The following is a 17,959-nucleotide window of genomic DNA, read 5'->3' on the forward strand; positions in this document are numbered from 1 at the left end:
AATCTGCGTTGAGTAGATGAGATGAGGTTGGGCTGGCTACAATCTCTGTGTTAGGCCGGAGTCACACTACAGCGAGATATGGCCGAGTCTCGCAGGTTAAAACCAAGCTCTGGCGCCAGCACTCCGGAGTGGAGCATGCGGCTCCATGTATTGCTATGCGGCCGCACGCTCTGGAGTGCCAGAGCTTGGTTTTACCCTGCGAGACTCGGCCAAATCTCGCTGTAGTGTGACTCCGGCCTCAATGTCTTCCTCCATACCCACCTGTTCCGCATGCAAAGTTTCATGCTTAATTGTGAGCAGTGACTGTATAAGTAGGCACAGATGCAGGATCACTGCTCACCATCTATGTGGAGTCTTCAAAGTCTTGGAAAACTGCACATGTCAAACATCCATGCCCACTCTTCAGTTGTTATATGCAGAGGCGGACCAGAATGCTGACGGGCGTGGTACTTAACCACTGGCCTCCTCTGCTCACAAAGCCTTGCCAGCATATGCAGTGTCAAGTTCCAGCGCATGGTGACGTCACAATTCAGTCGGTGAGCTGGCACTTGCATGCGCTGTTACAGCACTGCCTGAGCAGCGGCACCTGTAGCAGACTTGCAGAAATGGGCACTATTGACCATCAGAAGCTCTGGCAAATCGGAGAATGTTTTCAGAAACTGCTGAACTAGCAGGTTGAGTACGTGCCAAGTATCGTACGTGAGCAAGTTTGCCAAAGTTCACTGCCGCCACCTGGTTACCCCCATTATCACACACGACCATGCCTGGTTGGAGGTCCAGCGGAAAAATAAAAAATAAAAAAAATCACATCTGTCTGGTCTGTTATTCTTTTAACTAACTGCCGTGGTGTGCGGTTTGTCTCCTAGACAAATTAGCTTCTGCAGAGCCTCTTGCCGCTTCGCTAAGGCAGTCCTGGAGAGTGATCGTGCAGCTGATGTGGATACCATGATCTGAGATTCCACATTGGAGATGGAGGAGGATGAGGAAGAGCAAAAGGGGGTGCAAAAACGGCAGTAGGAGGTGGAGGGAACGATGATAGAATTAGGGCCAGCAATCCTCGGCATCGGGAACACATGCACCATGCCAGGGTGTAACTTGGTCCCATTCTCCACAATGTTCACTCAGTGTGCCAGCAAGGAAATGTAGCGTTCCTGGCCACAGGCGCTTGTCCACGTGTCAGTCATTAAGGGTCTTGGTAAGGGCACAGGTGATGTTCCTGAAGAACATGTGCTGGTACAAGGCAGGGACACCACACCGGGAGAAAAAGTGGCAGGTATGGATGGCTGCAGCCATGAGTTTGTGGAAATCCTCCATGTCTACCAACCTGGAAATGTGCCTGTTTAGCATTTGGGTCTGAGAACTTTCTTTGGGATAGGGACAGTTATATTCTGTGCTGGGACAAGGATTTGGAAGTGATTGATGATGGCAATGTTCAAGGGCAGGTGCAAGGCAGGAGGCATCTGCATTAGTGTTTTGTACAGGGGATTGGGAAGCACCTTGCACAAGATAAGAAGCAGTGGTGTCACCTGATGGCACCAATAGTGGACCCAGGTGTTCTGTTCACCAAGTCGGGTGCCAAGATGACATGTCCCTGATCATGCCGGTGGTAGTCAAGTTCCTAGTGGTCAGGCCCCTGCTGATCTTTGCACAGCACAGGTTGCAAATGGCCATTTTGCTTGTCTCAAAACCCTTTAAAAATGTCCCAGACGGGAGGACACACAACTCTTTGACTTATAAACTCAGGACGGTCTGCGCTCTGTGAAACAGTTGCCCGACTTCTCCTTCCATCACCTTACTGCCCCTTTGTAGCGGTGCTGACCTTCTCTTCCCCACAGCACTGCTGGCCTTGCTGTGCATGCCAGCTTCACAGATTGGGCGGGTGACTTGGTCTTCCACCACCGCACCCTGATCTTCCCAATGTTGTGACTTAACAACAAGACTTAGCAGCAACTGTGTCTCACCATCTTCCTCCTTAGCCCAAATTTGGAGCTGCTCACCGTCATGTTCTTGCCTATCCTCCTGTCCCCTCTTGGAGCATGACGGTTGAGAGGCCACAATCAAGGAACGCTGTAGTAAAGAGCCCCTCAGAGTGTCCTACTGTGGGATCACTAGTCTACTGGGACTCAACATGTTGAGAGGAAGGAGGATCAAGGTGAGGATTAAGCGATCCAGACTTTAGGCTGGTGAGACTGGACTGTGTGGAAGACTGTGGTGTTGCCAAGCCTGCTGGAAACATCTGCTATGCAACCAACCACATATTCATATTGCTATGGATTCATAAGTTGTGTACCATGCCTCCCTGAAAAGTGAGACAGGAACCTGTGTCATGGCTGGGCATGTTTCTTGTGCTCCAGCCACAGGTGTAGTCACACCTGCCCAAATGTCCTTAGCATCAACATTCACTATCAGCACTTTTGGGTCCCTTACCACACCCCTTTTGCAATTGCTAGGTCTCTTGAATCCAAGTTTAAAATTGACCACCTGCAGCAATCAAAGCGGTTTTTACCTCACACACGGGTAAAACTGGTGGGTTGGATAGGAAGTTAGTGAGAAGCTACCTGGGTTTGACCCAGGGAGGACCTGTCAGGCAGACAGGGGGAGAAGGAAGAACATCTGAGCTGCAGACAGAGGGTCCTTGTCAGGGGTGGGATCCTGACAGAGGCCAAGCACGAGATAGAACGTTACGGAGCTGCGCCTGCACCCATTGCGGCAGCATCCTAAGAAAGGACAGGAAAGGAATTGTATTGTGGAGAGCGAGAAATGAAGTCACAGCACAAGGAGATAATACCGGGAGGAGTTCTGCCCCAAGATCGGCAGCCTCCTTCTGAGGCGCGTAGCCGGTGGCCGGAACACCGAGGGAGTAATTGACTCTACGTATTACTTCAGAGTCTGGCAGGACAGTCAATTCCAAGTTGGTTGCCCGACCTTAATACCTAAGAAGACACGGAGGCAAATTGTGGGAGAGGGGCGACACTAGGGTCCCTATAAATAAGCTCCAGGCCTACCCCGTCATACGGGTTGTCCTATCCATACCATCTGGGGGACAGAGAGAGAGAGAGAGATCAGAAACATCCACGAAAGTTGTGAGGACTATCCCGTAGTGCTCAGCAGTGAGGTACTACAACACACAGGTGCTAGTAGGAAGGCTACTGATTTCCACCTGAGTAAGGGAACTCTGGTTGTGCCTTCGGACCGGCCGGATTCTGCCTGCCCTGTGAACGGTACTCTGGACGCCGAAGTCTTCAGTAAAAGGTAAAGAGACTGCAACCTTTGTGTCCTCGTTATTCTCTGCGCCTTACATCGTCCACCATCACCACCTACACATCCGGGAAGCCCTGGGGACGTACTTCACCTGTGGGAAGGTATATCATCTAGCTGCCATTCCATCACCCCAGCGGACCCCTAAGCAGCGTCGTTCATCCTGACCGAGTACCACAGGTGGCGTCACGAGCACCAGACAAACTACACCTTTAATTGGGCGCCCCTCAGAAGGGCCACGGACCGGGTCGGGCCACCGTGACATCCCCAGAACCGAGAGAGATAGACCCGGCGCAGAGTACGCCACTGCCCATAACGTGGGGGCGCTCCAAATCGATGACTATCAAATACAATCCAGAAAAATGCTTCAATGCTTTTTCTCAGTTTTAGAGATCACATAAACGTACTCCTCACTATGGAATAGTATATGGCTTGAGAAATGGAGCCCAGGAAAATGTTTGGATGCGTTTTACAACACAAAAAAAGGAACCTCAAAGCACGCAATACTTGATAGATCTGCACTGCACAGTGATACTCGGGTGATAACCAAGTATTACAGAGCACATTCGCTCATCCCTACTAAACAATGATACTGCATGAGAAAAATGATACTGCATTTGTTTAAAAAAAAAATTCACCTGCTGTTCAATTTTTCATTCTGCCTCCCAACGATTGCAGTAAGGCCCAGCTCACATTTATCCTGTGCTCTACGCTGAGCGCTTACACTGTGGGGTTCCATGTAAATCTCTGAAAGACTGAACATTCCCTAAAATGGGACAGATTAAGACACTGGTCACAGTCTGGCCTGTGATCTGGTGGTGTCCTTTTTAAGCGACTAAAGCATGGTCCGCACAGTTTCATGCACTTCTGAGGAGAAGGACATTGAGGCAGCAGAATTACTCTGGACTCAGTCTGACCTCTGTTCAGCATAGTGAATGAATCCCTAAGGGGTTTCATCTGAAACATGTCATATAGATTTAGATGGAAACCCCGATATGTGCTCAGTATAGAGTGCAAGGTAAATGTGATCCAATAATGTGGTAAATTTTATTTAATAGCTTTTTGAGTGGTGTAACCATCTGGTTTAAGGGCATAAAAATTCAAAGTTTGAATATTGCAAAATGTTCAAGTTTGACAAATTTTGGAAATTTTCATAAATAGATCACACAGACCAAATTTTACCACCAATATGAAGTATAACGTGCCAAATAAAAGACAGACAGACAGAATCACTGGGATATGTTAAGCGATAGCGTTATAACCTCAATAAATGACACTGGTCATAATTGAAAAAAATTGGCCTGGTCAAGAAAGTGAATACAGCCTGGGTGGTGAAGGAGGTTAATAGAAATATATTATAGGAGAAAAATTCTCTTTGGATAATAAAATAGATTAAAAAAAAAATATGACAGTCCTCAATGGTTGATAACTTTTAATGGTCAACCCAAATATGGCTCATCAAAAAAGACTAATTCCTTAAATTCTTTATTTAATATATTTTTAAAGATATTCAAAAAACCACAAAAAATAGTGAAAAACCAGACAGACAAAAAAATAATATAGACCAAGAAAATCAAAAGTGAAAAAATATTAACCAAAAAGTCAGTTGCTTGCCTGTATCCTCAAGATAATATACCGGTATGGCTACTATTAGACCTAATTAGCCCTAGAATCGCCCTGACTGGTCCCCTACCTGTCAGTGGAGGTTGGCACCCTCTTGAAACGCAAATGGCGCCCCCACTCAGTAGCGGCTAGCCCTTAGTTCCCTATATATCCCAGTCTGTCTGGTTTTTCATTATTTTTGTGGTTTTTTGAATATTTTAAAAAATATATTAAATAAAGAATTTTTTTAAGGAATTAAGTTTTTTTTCATGAGCCAAACCTTGTAACTAATCCTAACAATCCTGTTTTAAAAAAAAAATAATTTTCAACTCAAATATGGTAACAAATTGCAAGCTTTTTTCTAACGGATAACAGCCCAAAAGATATATACAGGTGAGTCTCACAAAATTAGAATATCATCAATAAGTTAATTTATTTCAGTTTTTCAATACAAAAGGTGATACTCATTATATGGTCATTATAAACAGAGTGATCTATTTCAAGTGTTTATTTCTATTAAATGCTGATGATTATGGCTTACAGCCAATGAAAACTCAAAAGTCATTATCTCAGTAAATTAGAATAATTAATAAAAAAAACCTGCAAAGGCTTCCTAAGCGTTTAAAGGGTCCCTTAGTCTGTTTCAGTAGGCTCCACAATCATGGGGAAGACTGCTGACTTGACAGATGTCCAGAAGGCAATCATTGACACACTCCACAAGGAGGGTAAGCCAAAAAGATCATTGCTAAAGAAGCTGGCTGTTCACAGAGTGCTGTATCGAAGCATATTAATGGAAAGTTGAGTGGAAGGAAAAAGTGTGGTAGAAAAAGGTGAACAAGCAACCGGAATGACCGCAGCCTTGAAAGGATTGTTAAGAAAAGGCCATTCAAAAATTTGGGGGAGATTCACAAGAAGTGGACTGCTGCTGGAGTCCTTGCTTTGAGAGCCACCAACAAGTGTCGCATTCCTTGTGTAAAGCCACTCATGATCAATAAACAACACCAGAAGCATCTTACCTGCGCCAAGGAGAAAAAGAACTGGATTGTTACTCAGTTGTCCAAGGTGTTTTCAGTTGAAAGTAAAATGTTGCATTTAATTTGGAAAATCAAAGTCCCAGAGTCTGGAGGAAGAGTGGAGAGGCCACAATCCAAGCTGCTTGAGGTCTAGTGTGACGTTTCCACAATCAGTGATGGTTTGGGGAGCTATGTCATCTGCTGGTGTAGGTCCAATGTGTTTTATCAAGACCAAGTCCGCGCAGCCGTCTACCAGGAAATTTTAGAGCACTTCATGCTTCCCTCTGCTGACAAGCTTTTTGGAGATGGAAATTTCATTTTCCAGCGGTCTTGGCACCTTTCCACACCGCCAAAAGTACCAATACCTGGTTTAAAAACAACAGTATCACTGTGATTGATTGGCCAGCTAACTTGCCTGACCTTAACCCCATAGAGAATCTATCGAGTATTGACAAGAGGAAGATGAGTGACACCAGACCCAACAATGCAGACGAGCTGAAGGCTGCTATCAAAGCAACCTTGGCTTCCATAACACCTCAGCAGTGCCACAGACTGATCGCCTCCATGCCACACCGCATTGATGCAGTAATTGATGCAAAAGGAGCCCCGACCAAGTATTCAGTGCATTTACTGAACATACATTTCAGTAGGCCAACATTTCGGATTTTAAAATCGTTTTTCAAGCTGGTGTTATAAAGTATTCTAATTTACTGAGATAATGACTTTGGGGTTTTCATTGGCTGTAAGCCATAATCATCAACACTAACAGAAATAAACACGTGAAATAGATCACTCTGTTTGTAATGACTCTATATAATATTTGAGTTTCAGAAGCACCTGTAATTTCTTTGGATACTAGAAGCTCATGAGTTCTATAAATCCCTATGCTGCGAGTGCCACCTAGTGGTATACAGCCAGAATATTACATCATGACAAAAAAGAACTCCACTAGCACAGTCCGAAGAAGATATATACTGTATTCCAGTTAACATCAATTACAAATCAGCTGGATTAGACTTTAAACACCTTCCCAGAGTCATAGCTTTTTTTTATTTTTCAGTCGATATGTCAGTGTCAGTGTGAGGGCTTATTTTTTGCGGGACGAGTTGTACTTTTCATCAGCACCATTGTTTTACCAGAATATGTACTGGAGAAAGGGGGAAAACATTTTTTAAGTGCGGTAAACTTGCCATTTGACTGTTAGAAGCGGTGTCAAAATCTGCTTTTCCCATTATAATGGGAAGTTTCATCATTATGAAACTTAACTGTCATTACGATCCACTTTTGGTACATTATTTTTTTGAAGCCTTTATGGTAAGGGGAATTGGTACATGCATCCAGTTTTAAAGAAGGTTTACTGAAGTAGGGTGCACTGTTCGCACATAATGAACTCCGCGCCAGTAGATCCAAGACTGAATGTTTCGGTCAGGGTTCCCGAATACCCTAGCATGCAGTTGATGGTATAGCTTAGCCAATCCGTATAGTCCGATTACTCATCTTGAGTTCCTTCTGGTATTGAATTTTCTAGTCCATGGTGGTTGCCTCCTGATTGAACATTTCAAGTTCATATGCAAGTGTGGTTTGAGGTTAATTGGGGCTGCTGGAGCAGGACTTTAATGCTCGCTTATTTTACATAGGAGAGGCTTACAGAAGTGCCCAGGTCAAGATTACCGTATCTAATACTAAAGTTCAGAGAATTGGCAGATGGAAGTCGGGTTATTTTGCTACATATGTACATCCGGAGTTACTTGATCACTTAAAATGTTTTCCTTTCAACCTCTTCTCTTGTTTAGATCAAAAGAGGCCAGTTTGTTTTTTGGACTGTTCAGAGAGCAGAGTGTAGATTGGGTACAGAAACCCAGGTTTCGTCTAACCTTGACAATTATCTGAAGGGGCACTCCCAGTTTATATTGATTGCACTTTCTAAAGCCCTAAAATGTGGCAATGGGAAGAAGAACTAGGTTGGTTAAGGCACCTGTGATTTTGGTCATTCATGTAGGAGGGACTGACCTTTTTCTTTCGCATATTGGAACCAATTACACTAATAAGAACAGACTTTGAACTGTTTCTTTCCTGGAATGGATCACTGGGTATTCCAAAATAAGTCCACTTCTAAATATATATATATATTATATATATATATATATATATATATATATATTTTGTATTGATAATGTATGATAAACCTGAACTGGTATGGGAATGCACTTAAACAGATATATATATATATATATATATATATATATATATATATATATATATATATATATATCTGTTTAAGTGCATTCCCATACCAGTTCAGGTTTATCATACATTATCAATACAAAAAAAATATATATTTATATATATATATATTTATTTTACATTTTGTATCTGACATATGCATTTTGCGCTTATTAACATAGTATTTATTGGTCCAGACTGCTTATAAAACAATATATAACATTTTCTGCCAGACCAGAACCTTCAAACAGTCCACTATCAAACTGTCATTAGACAACATTCAACTGCCATTAAACAGGTCACTTTTACTACATTACATAAATTTTGATATTAATCAAATAAAGGAATTATACATAATAGAGACAGCCAGCACTTACCATATTGACATGTTCCAGTCTCCACAACGCAAACTGGAACCGGTTGGTTATAAATTACGGTTGGGTGACATGGAGTGGCAATTGCAGAAATTGCTAAGCAAAAAATAAAAATATAGGAGGCTGAAAGATTGGGTTATTGTATGCATTAAAACCTGATGTAGTGAAGCACTTAGAAAAATCTACAGTTAGAAAAACCAAACACATTGGTGTATGATTAATAATATCTAAAAATATATTGGGGAGAATGTGTTGGGAATGTGGGGCATGCATCTTGGCTTCTTTGAACCAAGGCGGATGCCAAACAATTCACTGTTTTAGTATCTCCACCATTAACTTACAAGTCAAGTTCTCCATCTGACATTTTATTGAAGGATTTAATTACATACAGTTATTAAACCGAGCCATACTTAAGATTATGTACCCCATGCTTTTCCTCCTGACAAAAAAATGTGAGCTCTGCTCGGTCAATGCTTCAAGCTTAATTCATTAAGCAGACTGGAATACCAATATGAAGACTCCTTTGAAAAATTTACTACAACAACGAAGGATCAGGCATGTTGAAATCCAACATATTCCACTTTATCAACTGTTTGAAAGTGATCGTGTGAACTTATCCATTTGAATTGCTTTTGAAAAATACAGACAGCACTCAGACCAATGATCAAAGCTGCATGTGGGATAAAAAAACCCAATATACATTACAAACCAAAGGTTTGGACACACCTTCCTTCTCATTTAAAGATTTTTCTGTATTTTCATGACTATGAAAATTGTACATTCACACTGAATGCATCAAAACTATGAATTAACACATGTGATATTACCGTATACACTCGAGTATAAGCCGAGATTTTCAGCCTATTTTTTTGGTCTGAAAGTCCTCCTCTCGGCTTATACTCGAGTCATACCCAGGGGTCAGCAGGGGAGGGGGAGTGGGGGCTGTCTAATTATACTCACCTGCTCCTGGTGCGGTCCCTGGCGCCGGCAGCTTCTTCCAGTACTGAGCGGAGCGGTCACATGGTACCAATCATTACAGTAATAAATATGCTGCTCCACCTCCCATAGGGGTGGAGCCACATATTCATTACTGTAATGAGCGGTAACTGTGACCACTCGGTACAGGAAGAAGCTGGGGAAGCAGGGACTGCACCGCGCCAAGAGCAGGTGAGTATAACGGGGAGGGGAGCGCAGCGCTGTGCGATATTCACCTCCTCCTCCTTCCGGCGCCGCTCCGTCTTCAGCGTCTTCTGCAGTGATGCTCAGGTCAGAGGGCGCGATGACTTGTCAGTGCGTGCCCTCTGCCTGAATAGTGCAGAAGACGCTGAAGATGGAGCAGTGCCAGAACGAAGTCAGGTGAATATTGAAAATGCCTGGGGCCTGAGCAAAGGAGAGGTGAGTATGTGATTTTTTTTTTTTTTTTTATTGCAGCAACAGCAAATGGGGCAAGTGTCTGTATGGAGCATCTTATGGGCCATAATCAACGTTTGTGCAGCACTATATGGGGCAAATATCTTTATGGAGCATCTTATGGGGCCATAATCAACATTTGTGCAGCATTATATTGGGCAAATGTGTCTATGGAGCATCTTATAGGGCCATTATTAACCTTTATGCAGGATTATATGGGGCATATTTTAATATGGAGCATCTTATGGGGCCATCATAAACTGTATGGAGCATCATATGGGGCTCCCGATTCAATATGGATATTCAAAAACACAACCTACTGATGTCTCAATTAATTTTAATTTTATTGGTATCTATTTTTACTTTTGACATTTACTAGTAGCTGTTGCATTTCCCACCCTAGTCTTATACTCAAGTCATTACGTTTTCCCAGTTTTTAGTGGCAAAATTAGGGGGGGGGGGGGGTCGGCTTATACTCGAGTATATACGGTACTTAACAAAAAAGTGTGAAACAACTGAAATTATGTTTTATATTCTAGGTTCTTCAAAGTAGCCACCTTTTGCTTTGATGACTGCTTTGCACACACTTGGCATTCTCTTGATGAGCTTCAAGAGGTAGTCACCAGGAATGGTCTTCCAACAATCTTGAAGGAGTTCCCAGAGATGCTTAGCACTTGTTGGCCCTTTTGCCTTCACTCTGCGGTACAGCTCACCCCAAACCATCTCAATTGGGTTCATGTCTGGTGACTGGAGGCCAGGTCATCTGGCGTAGCACCCCATCACTCTCCTTCTTGGTCAAATAGCCCTTACCTCCAGGCTGTGTATGTTTGGGGTCATTGTCTCGTTGAAAAATAAATGATGGTCCAACTAAACGCAAACCAGATGGAATAGCATGCCGCTGCAAGATGCTGTGGTAGCCATGCTGGTCCAGTATGCCTTCAATTTTGAATACATCCCCAACAGTGTCACCAGCAAAGCACCCTCACACCATCACACCTCCTCCTCCATGCTTCACGGTGGGAACCAGGCATGTAGAGTCCATCCGTTCACCTTTTCTGCGTCGCACAAAGACACGGTGGTTGGATCTCAAATTTGGACTCATCAGACCAAAGCACAGATTTCCACTGGTCTAATGTCCATTCCTTGCGTTCTTTAGCCCAAACAAGTCTCTTCTGCTTGTTGCCTGTCCTTAGCAGTGGTTTTCTAGCAGCTATTTTACCATGAAGGCCTGCTGCACAAAGTCTCCTCTTAACAGTTGTTGTAGAGATGTGTCTGCTGCGAGAACTATGTGCGGCATTGACCTGGTCTCTAATCTGAGCTGTTAACCTGCGATTTCTGAGGCTGGTGACTCGGATAAACTCGGAGCACTGTTTTACTTTTTCAACGCAGAATTGGCTGGAATTGAGATCGGACGCCATGTCGCGTTTGAGAGCCCCTCATGTGCCTAAACAGTGGAAACCCCCCAATTATAACTGAAACCCTAATCCAAACACATCCCTAACCCTAATCCCAAAGGTAACCCTAACCACACCCCAACCCTGACACACCCCTAACCCTAATCCTAACGGTAACCCTAACCACACCCCTAACCCTAATCCCAACCCTATTCCCAACCGTAAATGTAATCCAAACCCTAACCCTAACTTTAGCCCAAACCCTAACCCTAACTTTAGCCCCAACCCTTACGGTAGCCTTAATCCTAGCTCCAACCCTAAAGGTACCATCACACTCAGCAACGCTGCGGCAATATAGACAACGAGCCGACCTAAACTAGATCGCTGGAGCGTCGCTGTTTAGGTCGCTGTAGAGACGTCAAACACAGCAACTCCAGAACGATGCAGGAGCGATCCAGTGACGTAACGGCGACTCACTTCTCGTTCTCGCTTGTTGTTAGCTCCATGTCAAACAGCCGGAGTGTACCGACTGGCTAGAAGGAGACGCTGCGACGCCCCCTACGCTCGTTGCTGGCGTCGTTGCTTTTGATGTCAAACATGACGATACACGCTGACCTGGCGACGAAATAAAGTTCTGGACTTCTAGCTCCGACCAGCGATGGCACAGCGGGATCCAGATCGCTGCTGCGTGTCAAACACAATGAGATCTCTATCCAGGATGCTGCAACGTCACGGATTGTTGTCGTTCTCTTTGCAAAGTTGCTGAGTGTGACGGTACCTTAACCCTAGCCCTAACCCTAATGGGAAAATGGAAATACATTTTTTAAATTTTTCCCTAATTAAGGCGGTGATGAAGGGGGGTTTGATCTACTTTTATAACGGGTTTTTTAGCGGATTTTTATGATTGGCAGCCGTCACACACTGAAAGAAGCTTTTTATTGCAAAAAATATTTTTTGAGAGCTATAATTTTTCCATATTTTGGTCCACAAAGTCATGTGAGGTCTTGTTTTTTGCGGGAGGAGTTGACGTTTTTATTGGTAACATTTTCGGGCATGTGACATTTTTTGATCGCTTTTTATTCCGATTTTTGTGAGGCAGAATGACCAAAAACCAGCTATTCATGAATTTCTTTTGGGGGGAGGCATTTATACCATTCCGCATTTGGTAAAATGGATAAAGCAGTTTTATTCTTCGGGTCAGTACGATTACAGCGATACCTCATTTATATCATTTTTTTATGTTTTGGCGCTTTTATACGATAACTATTTTATAGAAAAAATAATTATTTTTGCATCGCTTTATTCTGAGGACTATAACTTTTTTATTTTTTCTTTGATGATGCTGTATGGCGGCTCGTTTCTTGCAGGACAAGATGACGTTTTCAGCGGTACCATGGTTATTTATATCCGTCTTTTGGATTGCGTTTTATTCCACTTTTTGTTTGGTGGTATGATAATAAAGCATTGTTTTTTGCCTTTTTTTTACGGTGTTCACTGAAGGGGTTAACTAGTGGGACAGATTTATAGGTCGGGTCGTTACAGACGCGGCAATACTAAATACGTGTACTTTTACTTGTTTTTTAATTTAGATAAAGAAATGTATTTATAGGAACAATATATATATATTTTATATATTATTTTTCGGGGGAATTTTTATTTTTATTTTTTTTACGCATGTATTTTTTTTTTTTACACTATAACATTGCCCCAGGGGGGGCATCATGTTATAGTGTAAGATGTAAGATTGCTGATCTGACACTCTGCTGTGCACTGTGTCAGATCGGCGATCTGACGTGCACAGCTCCAGGCTTCCCGGCGCCTACTCTGAGCAGGCGCTGTGAAGCCACCTCCCTGCAGGACCCGGATGCAGCGGCCATTTTGGATCCGGGCCTGCTGCAGGGAGGAGGGGGTAAGAGACCCTTGGAGCAACGCGATCACATCGCGTTGCTCCAGGGGTCTCAGGGAAGCACGCAGGGTGCCCCCTCCCTGCGCGATGCTTTCCTATACCGTCGGAACACTGCTATCATGTTTGATCGCAGTGTGCCGAGGGTTAATGTGCCGGGGGTGGTCCGTGACCGCTCCTGACACATAGTGCCGGATGTCAGCTGTGATAGTCAGCTGACACCCGGCCGCGCTCCCCCGGCCGATCGCATATGACGTACTATCCCGTCGGTGGTCATACGGACCCACCCCACCTCGACGGGATAGTACGTCTAATGTCAGAAAGGGTTAAGATCTCATCTCCAGACACACCAAACACTGAAGGAATCCAAAAGGCTTCATTATTTACCTTCTGGACCACACCCTGGTGTGGAGATATGGTGAACAGCCTCCCACCTGTTCACAAAAACCCAGCCATGAACATGGCCGATTAAACCCTCTCAGCACTTGCATGCTGGAGCATTTTTTCCAGGTTCATATCACTGAGATCAACATCCTAAGTGACATCTCCCTTCCAGTATTTTACCAGTGACCTTCTCACACTACATTACACATAGTTACACTTTGCAGCAGAGTAGAGTGACTCGCTCGCCCTTCACTGCCATATGACCGCTATGGGGCCCCTGAGCAGGAGTGAGGGCCCGATGCCAGCATTGGACCCCCCGCCAGTCATCGCAAGTTCAACGTTATCGGCTAGATGCCAATACAGTTGACCACATTGATGAGAGTGGGAGGGGTATGCTCCCTCTTCCATCATTCCCCCTCTCAGCGACTGACACCACTGATGCAGACACTGACAGCGGGTGTGATGACATCATTACTTGGCGCCCCCTGTCCTGAGATGTGCGGGCGCTCGGAGCAGCTGGGAAATGAGGAGGAGAGGATTGTATTTTTTATTATTATTTTTTTTAATGGAGTTCATTATACTATATAGAGTCTGCCTATGTGGAGTGCATTATACTATATAGTCTGCCTAAGGAGGGTGCATTATACGATATGGAGGCTAGCTAGGGGTCGTCATACAGTGTGGGAATTATAATAAGGAGGCCATCAAACAGTTTTGGGCTACTAAGGAGTCAGTATACTGTGTGGGTGGTACTATACAGTGAAAGGGCAATATACTGCGTATAAGAGAGCATCTTAGGGGGCAGTACAGGGGGGGCGGAGGGGAGACTCGAGGCATTAAATGTAAAGTGGGCACTTATTGTTATAGGGGAACGCAGGTTACTGTGATGGTCAAAGGGGTACACCGGGCATTACTACTTTCTAGGGGACAAAATGTGGGCACCGTTTTCTAGGTCACTTGCACGCAGCATTACTATATTATAGAGGGTTGCTTTAGAATTTAGAGGGCGCAGTGAATCACACAGTAGGTGCAGTAATAGGGACACACGGCAGCAGCATTGGGGTTTCAGCACGATAAGAAGGCTGTGCAGGTTGGGAATAGATGGTGATGGCTGAAAACATGAGACGTGAAATGTGTCTGTTCAATTTCTGCACTCAAGTCATTGCTAGAAGAAGCTGTCATGTTAGTCTGGGTCAGATGGAAAAGACGGAAAAAGTGAGCGATTCCATCAGAAAAAAAAAGTCATCAGAAAGTCACTATCTGTAACTGTGATGTAATCTTATATGTTCCGTAGGACTGGTACTGAATATGTGGCGGTAACATCGATGTTGTGTAAAGAGATGCTCAGTAACAGCACAGTGATTTGCGGATGTTCTCCTACCTACACTATTAGGGTGTTTCACCCAGTTGTAATCAAGGTTACCTGGTTAGGGGCCCGCTCAGAAGTCCCCCCCCCCCAAAAAAAAAAAAAAAAAACCCTAGCTATGCCTCTGGTTCATATATATATATATATATATATATATATATATATATATATATATATATATATATATATATATATATATATATATATAGTTATTAAGGTTGAAGGAAGACTTTAAGTCCATCTAGTTCAACCCATAGCCTAGCATGCCCTAACATGTTGATCCAGAGGAAGGCAAAAAAAAACCCATGTGGTAAGAGTAAGCTCCATCATGGGGAAAAAAATTCCTTCCCGACCCCACATACGGCAATCAGACTAGTTCCCTGGATCAACGCCCTATCAAGGAATCTAATATATATACCCTGTAACATTATACTTTTCCAGAAAGGTATCCAGTCCCCTCTTAAATTTAAGTAACGAATCACTCATTACAACATCATACGGCAGAGAGTTCCATAGTCTCACTGCTCTTACAGTAAAGAATCCGCGTCTGTTATTATGCTTAAACCTTTTTTCCTCCAGACGTAGAGGACAATACTAAATATATAATAAAACAAAATGTGAGGGCAATAGGAAAATAAAATTCAAGACATTAAAACCACATAAGAGCCAGTTTTAGTGAAAAATACAGTATACAAGGAGGAAGCAAGATACAGTAATACACATGCAGAAGGTATATAGATGTGCAAAGAAATGGTCAGAATTAGAGATCAATCACCAAGCTTAATAAAAGTATGAGGACTTTTTGGGAGATTAGTCAGAGGCACAAATAAAACATTACAGATTCCACATGAAATACACCAATACACCACTCCGCCATGCTTAGGGGCTAATAAAAGAAAAAAAAAGTATGCCAACCACAATATGCACTTGCCTAGACACAGATCCCTTGAAATTAGGATGTGTACATTTTATATCAAGGTTATGGACGGTGCACCACCCCTCAGGGAGCTTCTGGTGTCACATGAAAGCCCTAAAGGTACCAGGCCCCCAGATGCCCATTAAAATTAGGCTGTTCCTAAAGAAATAGAGTGAGTGAATGCAGTTTTGGATCACAGAACTTCTGACAACACAATCTAACAAATGAAATCCTCTAAGAGAAGCCTGCTTTGATGGGCATAAAAGGGGCCTGGTATCTAGATTTTCAGGTGACATTCTTCAGAGGCTACCCAAAGAGGTGGTGAACTTTTTACGATCACACCATCAAAATTGACAAATCCACCAATTTGCATAGGTGGAAGCCGTATACCCGGGATGCTCATGTATGTGCCACTAAGCCGCTGCATGTTGTGACTTAGTATTTTTTACTAGTTCCCAAGTATAGAGAAGTGATGTTTTCGGCAATTTCTGTGACACTGCACGTTCAGAATTCTTGGAGTCTTTATAGCGGCTAGTAAGGGGTTGTATCCGAGTCATTTGTACCCCTGACCAACTGCATACATAACTATTCCTCCTACTTTTGTACGCTTGCTGGTTCACCTCTACTTTGCCCCATTTATGTGAGCATCTATTGTATATACCTGGTGTATGTGTATTACTACAATATTCTGCTACTCCATTTTGCATGCAATCCACAGTGCAGCAATCCAACAAGAAAACCTGGCTGTCCTACCTTGTCTTAAGGCATCTAGTGACCTTTTTTATCTCGTGTATTTTTGCATTTTTAGCTAAAATGGATGTATGAGTTAACAAGGACTTATTTTATAACATTTTATTATCACCCTCACATTGAGTTTTTCCATGAGTGCCAATGTACATGATATGATGAGGCTTTGACTTAAAAGCAATTCTTATAGAGGACATTATGGATGGTGTAAATAAATTAGTTCAACATCTGATATCACTCTGGAAACGTGGCAACATCTCTCTGACCATATTATTAAAGTTATTTAGGAGGCAACAGGGAGACCAAATGTTCCCTGTGAGTTTTCTCTAGAAAAAAAAAATGCTAATATATGCAGGGAAGATAATTGCCACTGAGGAAGACTGGAAGACTTCAGTCCATAACAGGGACATCATATGGATTTGAAATATTGCCAAGTCATATTGATACTGTAATCTGCCATCAACTAAATCCACTTATGATCGGGGAGGGCATAATAGCTTTTGAGGGTTCAGGTGCCAGGATTTTGAGCCTCGGGATTCTACAGCAATGTACATCAAACCAATTATATTTTCAGCTATGTTTGGGGTGTCTAGGATGGTGAAAATATGCTCGGAAATATGATGTTTATATGATTCCACTAAGAGGTTGCTGGGGGAAAATATAACTAATTAGATTTAATATCCTGGTCCAGCTTTCTTTGCATACAGTTAGCAATTCTCCTCTCACCTGACCAGGAAGAGGGTGGATGAGACTAAATATTGTATCCAGAAAAAAAGAAAACAAAAAAAAACAGAGTCAGACTATATGAGGACAACTAGGTTTGTAGATCGGTTCAAAATTCTGCATTCTAATCATAAGAATGAACCCGCTGTTGTACGCGCGTAGCATATTGTCCGCTCACCCATCACAATAAGCTGACAAGTGTTCGAAAAGTTCGAAGCAGATTCCCCCTTTACAGTCACAGCAAGCAGGTTGTGTTCATGACAGATTGTTTAATAATCACTACAATTATTTGCTGGGTTTTAAGCAATAGATGATGTAGAACATCTTTAAGTTAAGACCGGTATATTTGGATAGCGCTTGCACGTCATTCTGGCAGGATTATCGGACTGAACCTACTGTAGCTCATAATTCCAGCAAAAATGCGTGGCTTATGCTGCATTGGGAGCATTAAGTTAGTTCCTATACCAGCAACCTGTTGTAGGAAGACTGAGGAGCATATAGTTTGATTCATAAGATGGTATAAAGCCCTTAACATTGACAAAACAGTCTTACCTTGTGACGTCACGTTGGGCACTGGCTGCAAGCAATATTGTGGGGTAGACTGGTATGGCGGAACTGTTGACATAAATTTCCAGTAATTGAAAAG

The 17,959-nt window shown here is 43.0% G+C and overlaps 1 protein-coding gene across 3 annotated transcripts in view; it reads right to left on the reverse strand.

The window, feature by feature from the left end:
* LOC143784953 (LITAF domain-containing protein-like) overlaps nucleotides 1-17,959 on the reverse strand; it is a 97,051-nt gene that overhangs the window by 40,021 nt on the left and 39,071 nt on the right. For 2 of the 3 annotated variants that reach the window (XM_077273565.1, XM_077273566.1), the window contains 2 exons: nucleotides 17,866-17,928; nucleotides 8,474-8,566 (listed from right to left, as the gene is read on the reverse strand). In XM_077273565.1, coding sequence (XP_077129680.1) covers nucleotides 8,474-8,566; nucleotides 17,866-17,928 — 156 coding nt within the window. The remainder of the gene's footprint in view (nucleotides 1-8,473; nucleotides 8,567-17,865; nucleotides 17,929-17,959) is intronic. The other variant, XM_077273567.1, reaches the window with a different exon arrangement.

The sequence above is a fragment of the Ranitomeya variabilis genome, chromosome 7 (genome assembly GCF_051348905.1).
Source record: "Ranitomeya variabilis isolate aRanVar5 chromosome 7, aRanVar5.hap1, whole genome shotgun sequence".
NCBI classification, from domain to species: Eukaryota; Metazoa; Chordata; class Amphibia; order Anura; family Dendrobatidae; genus Ranitomeya; species Ranitomeya variabilis.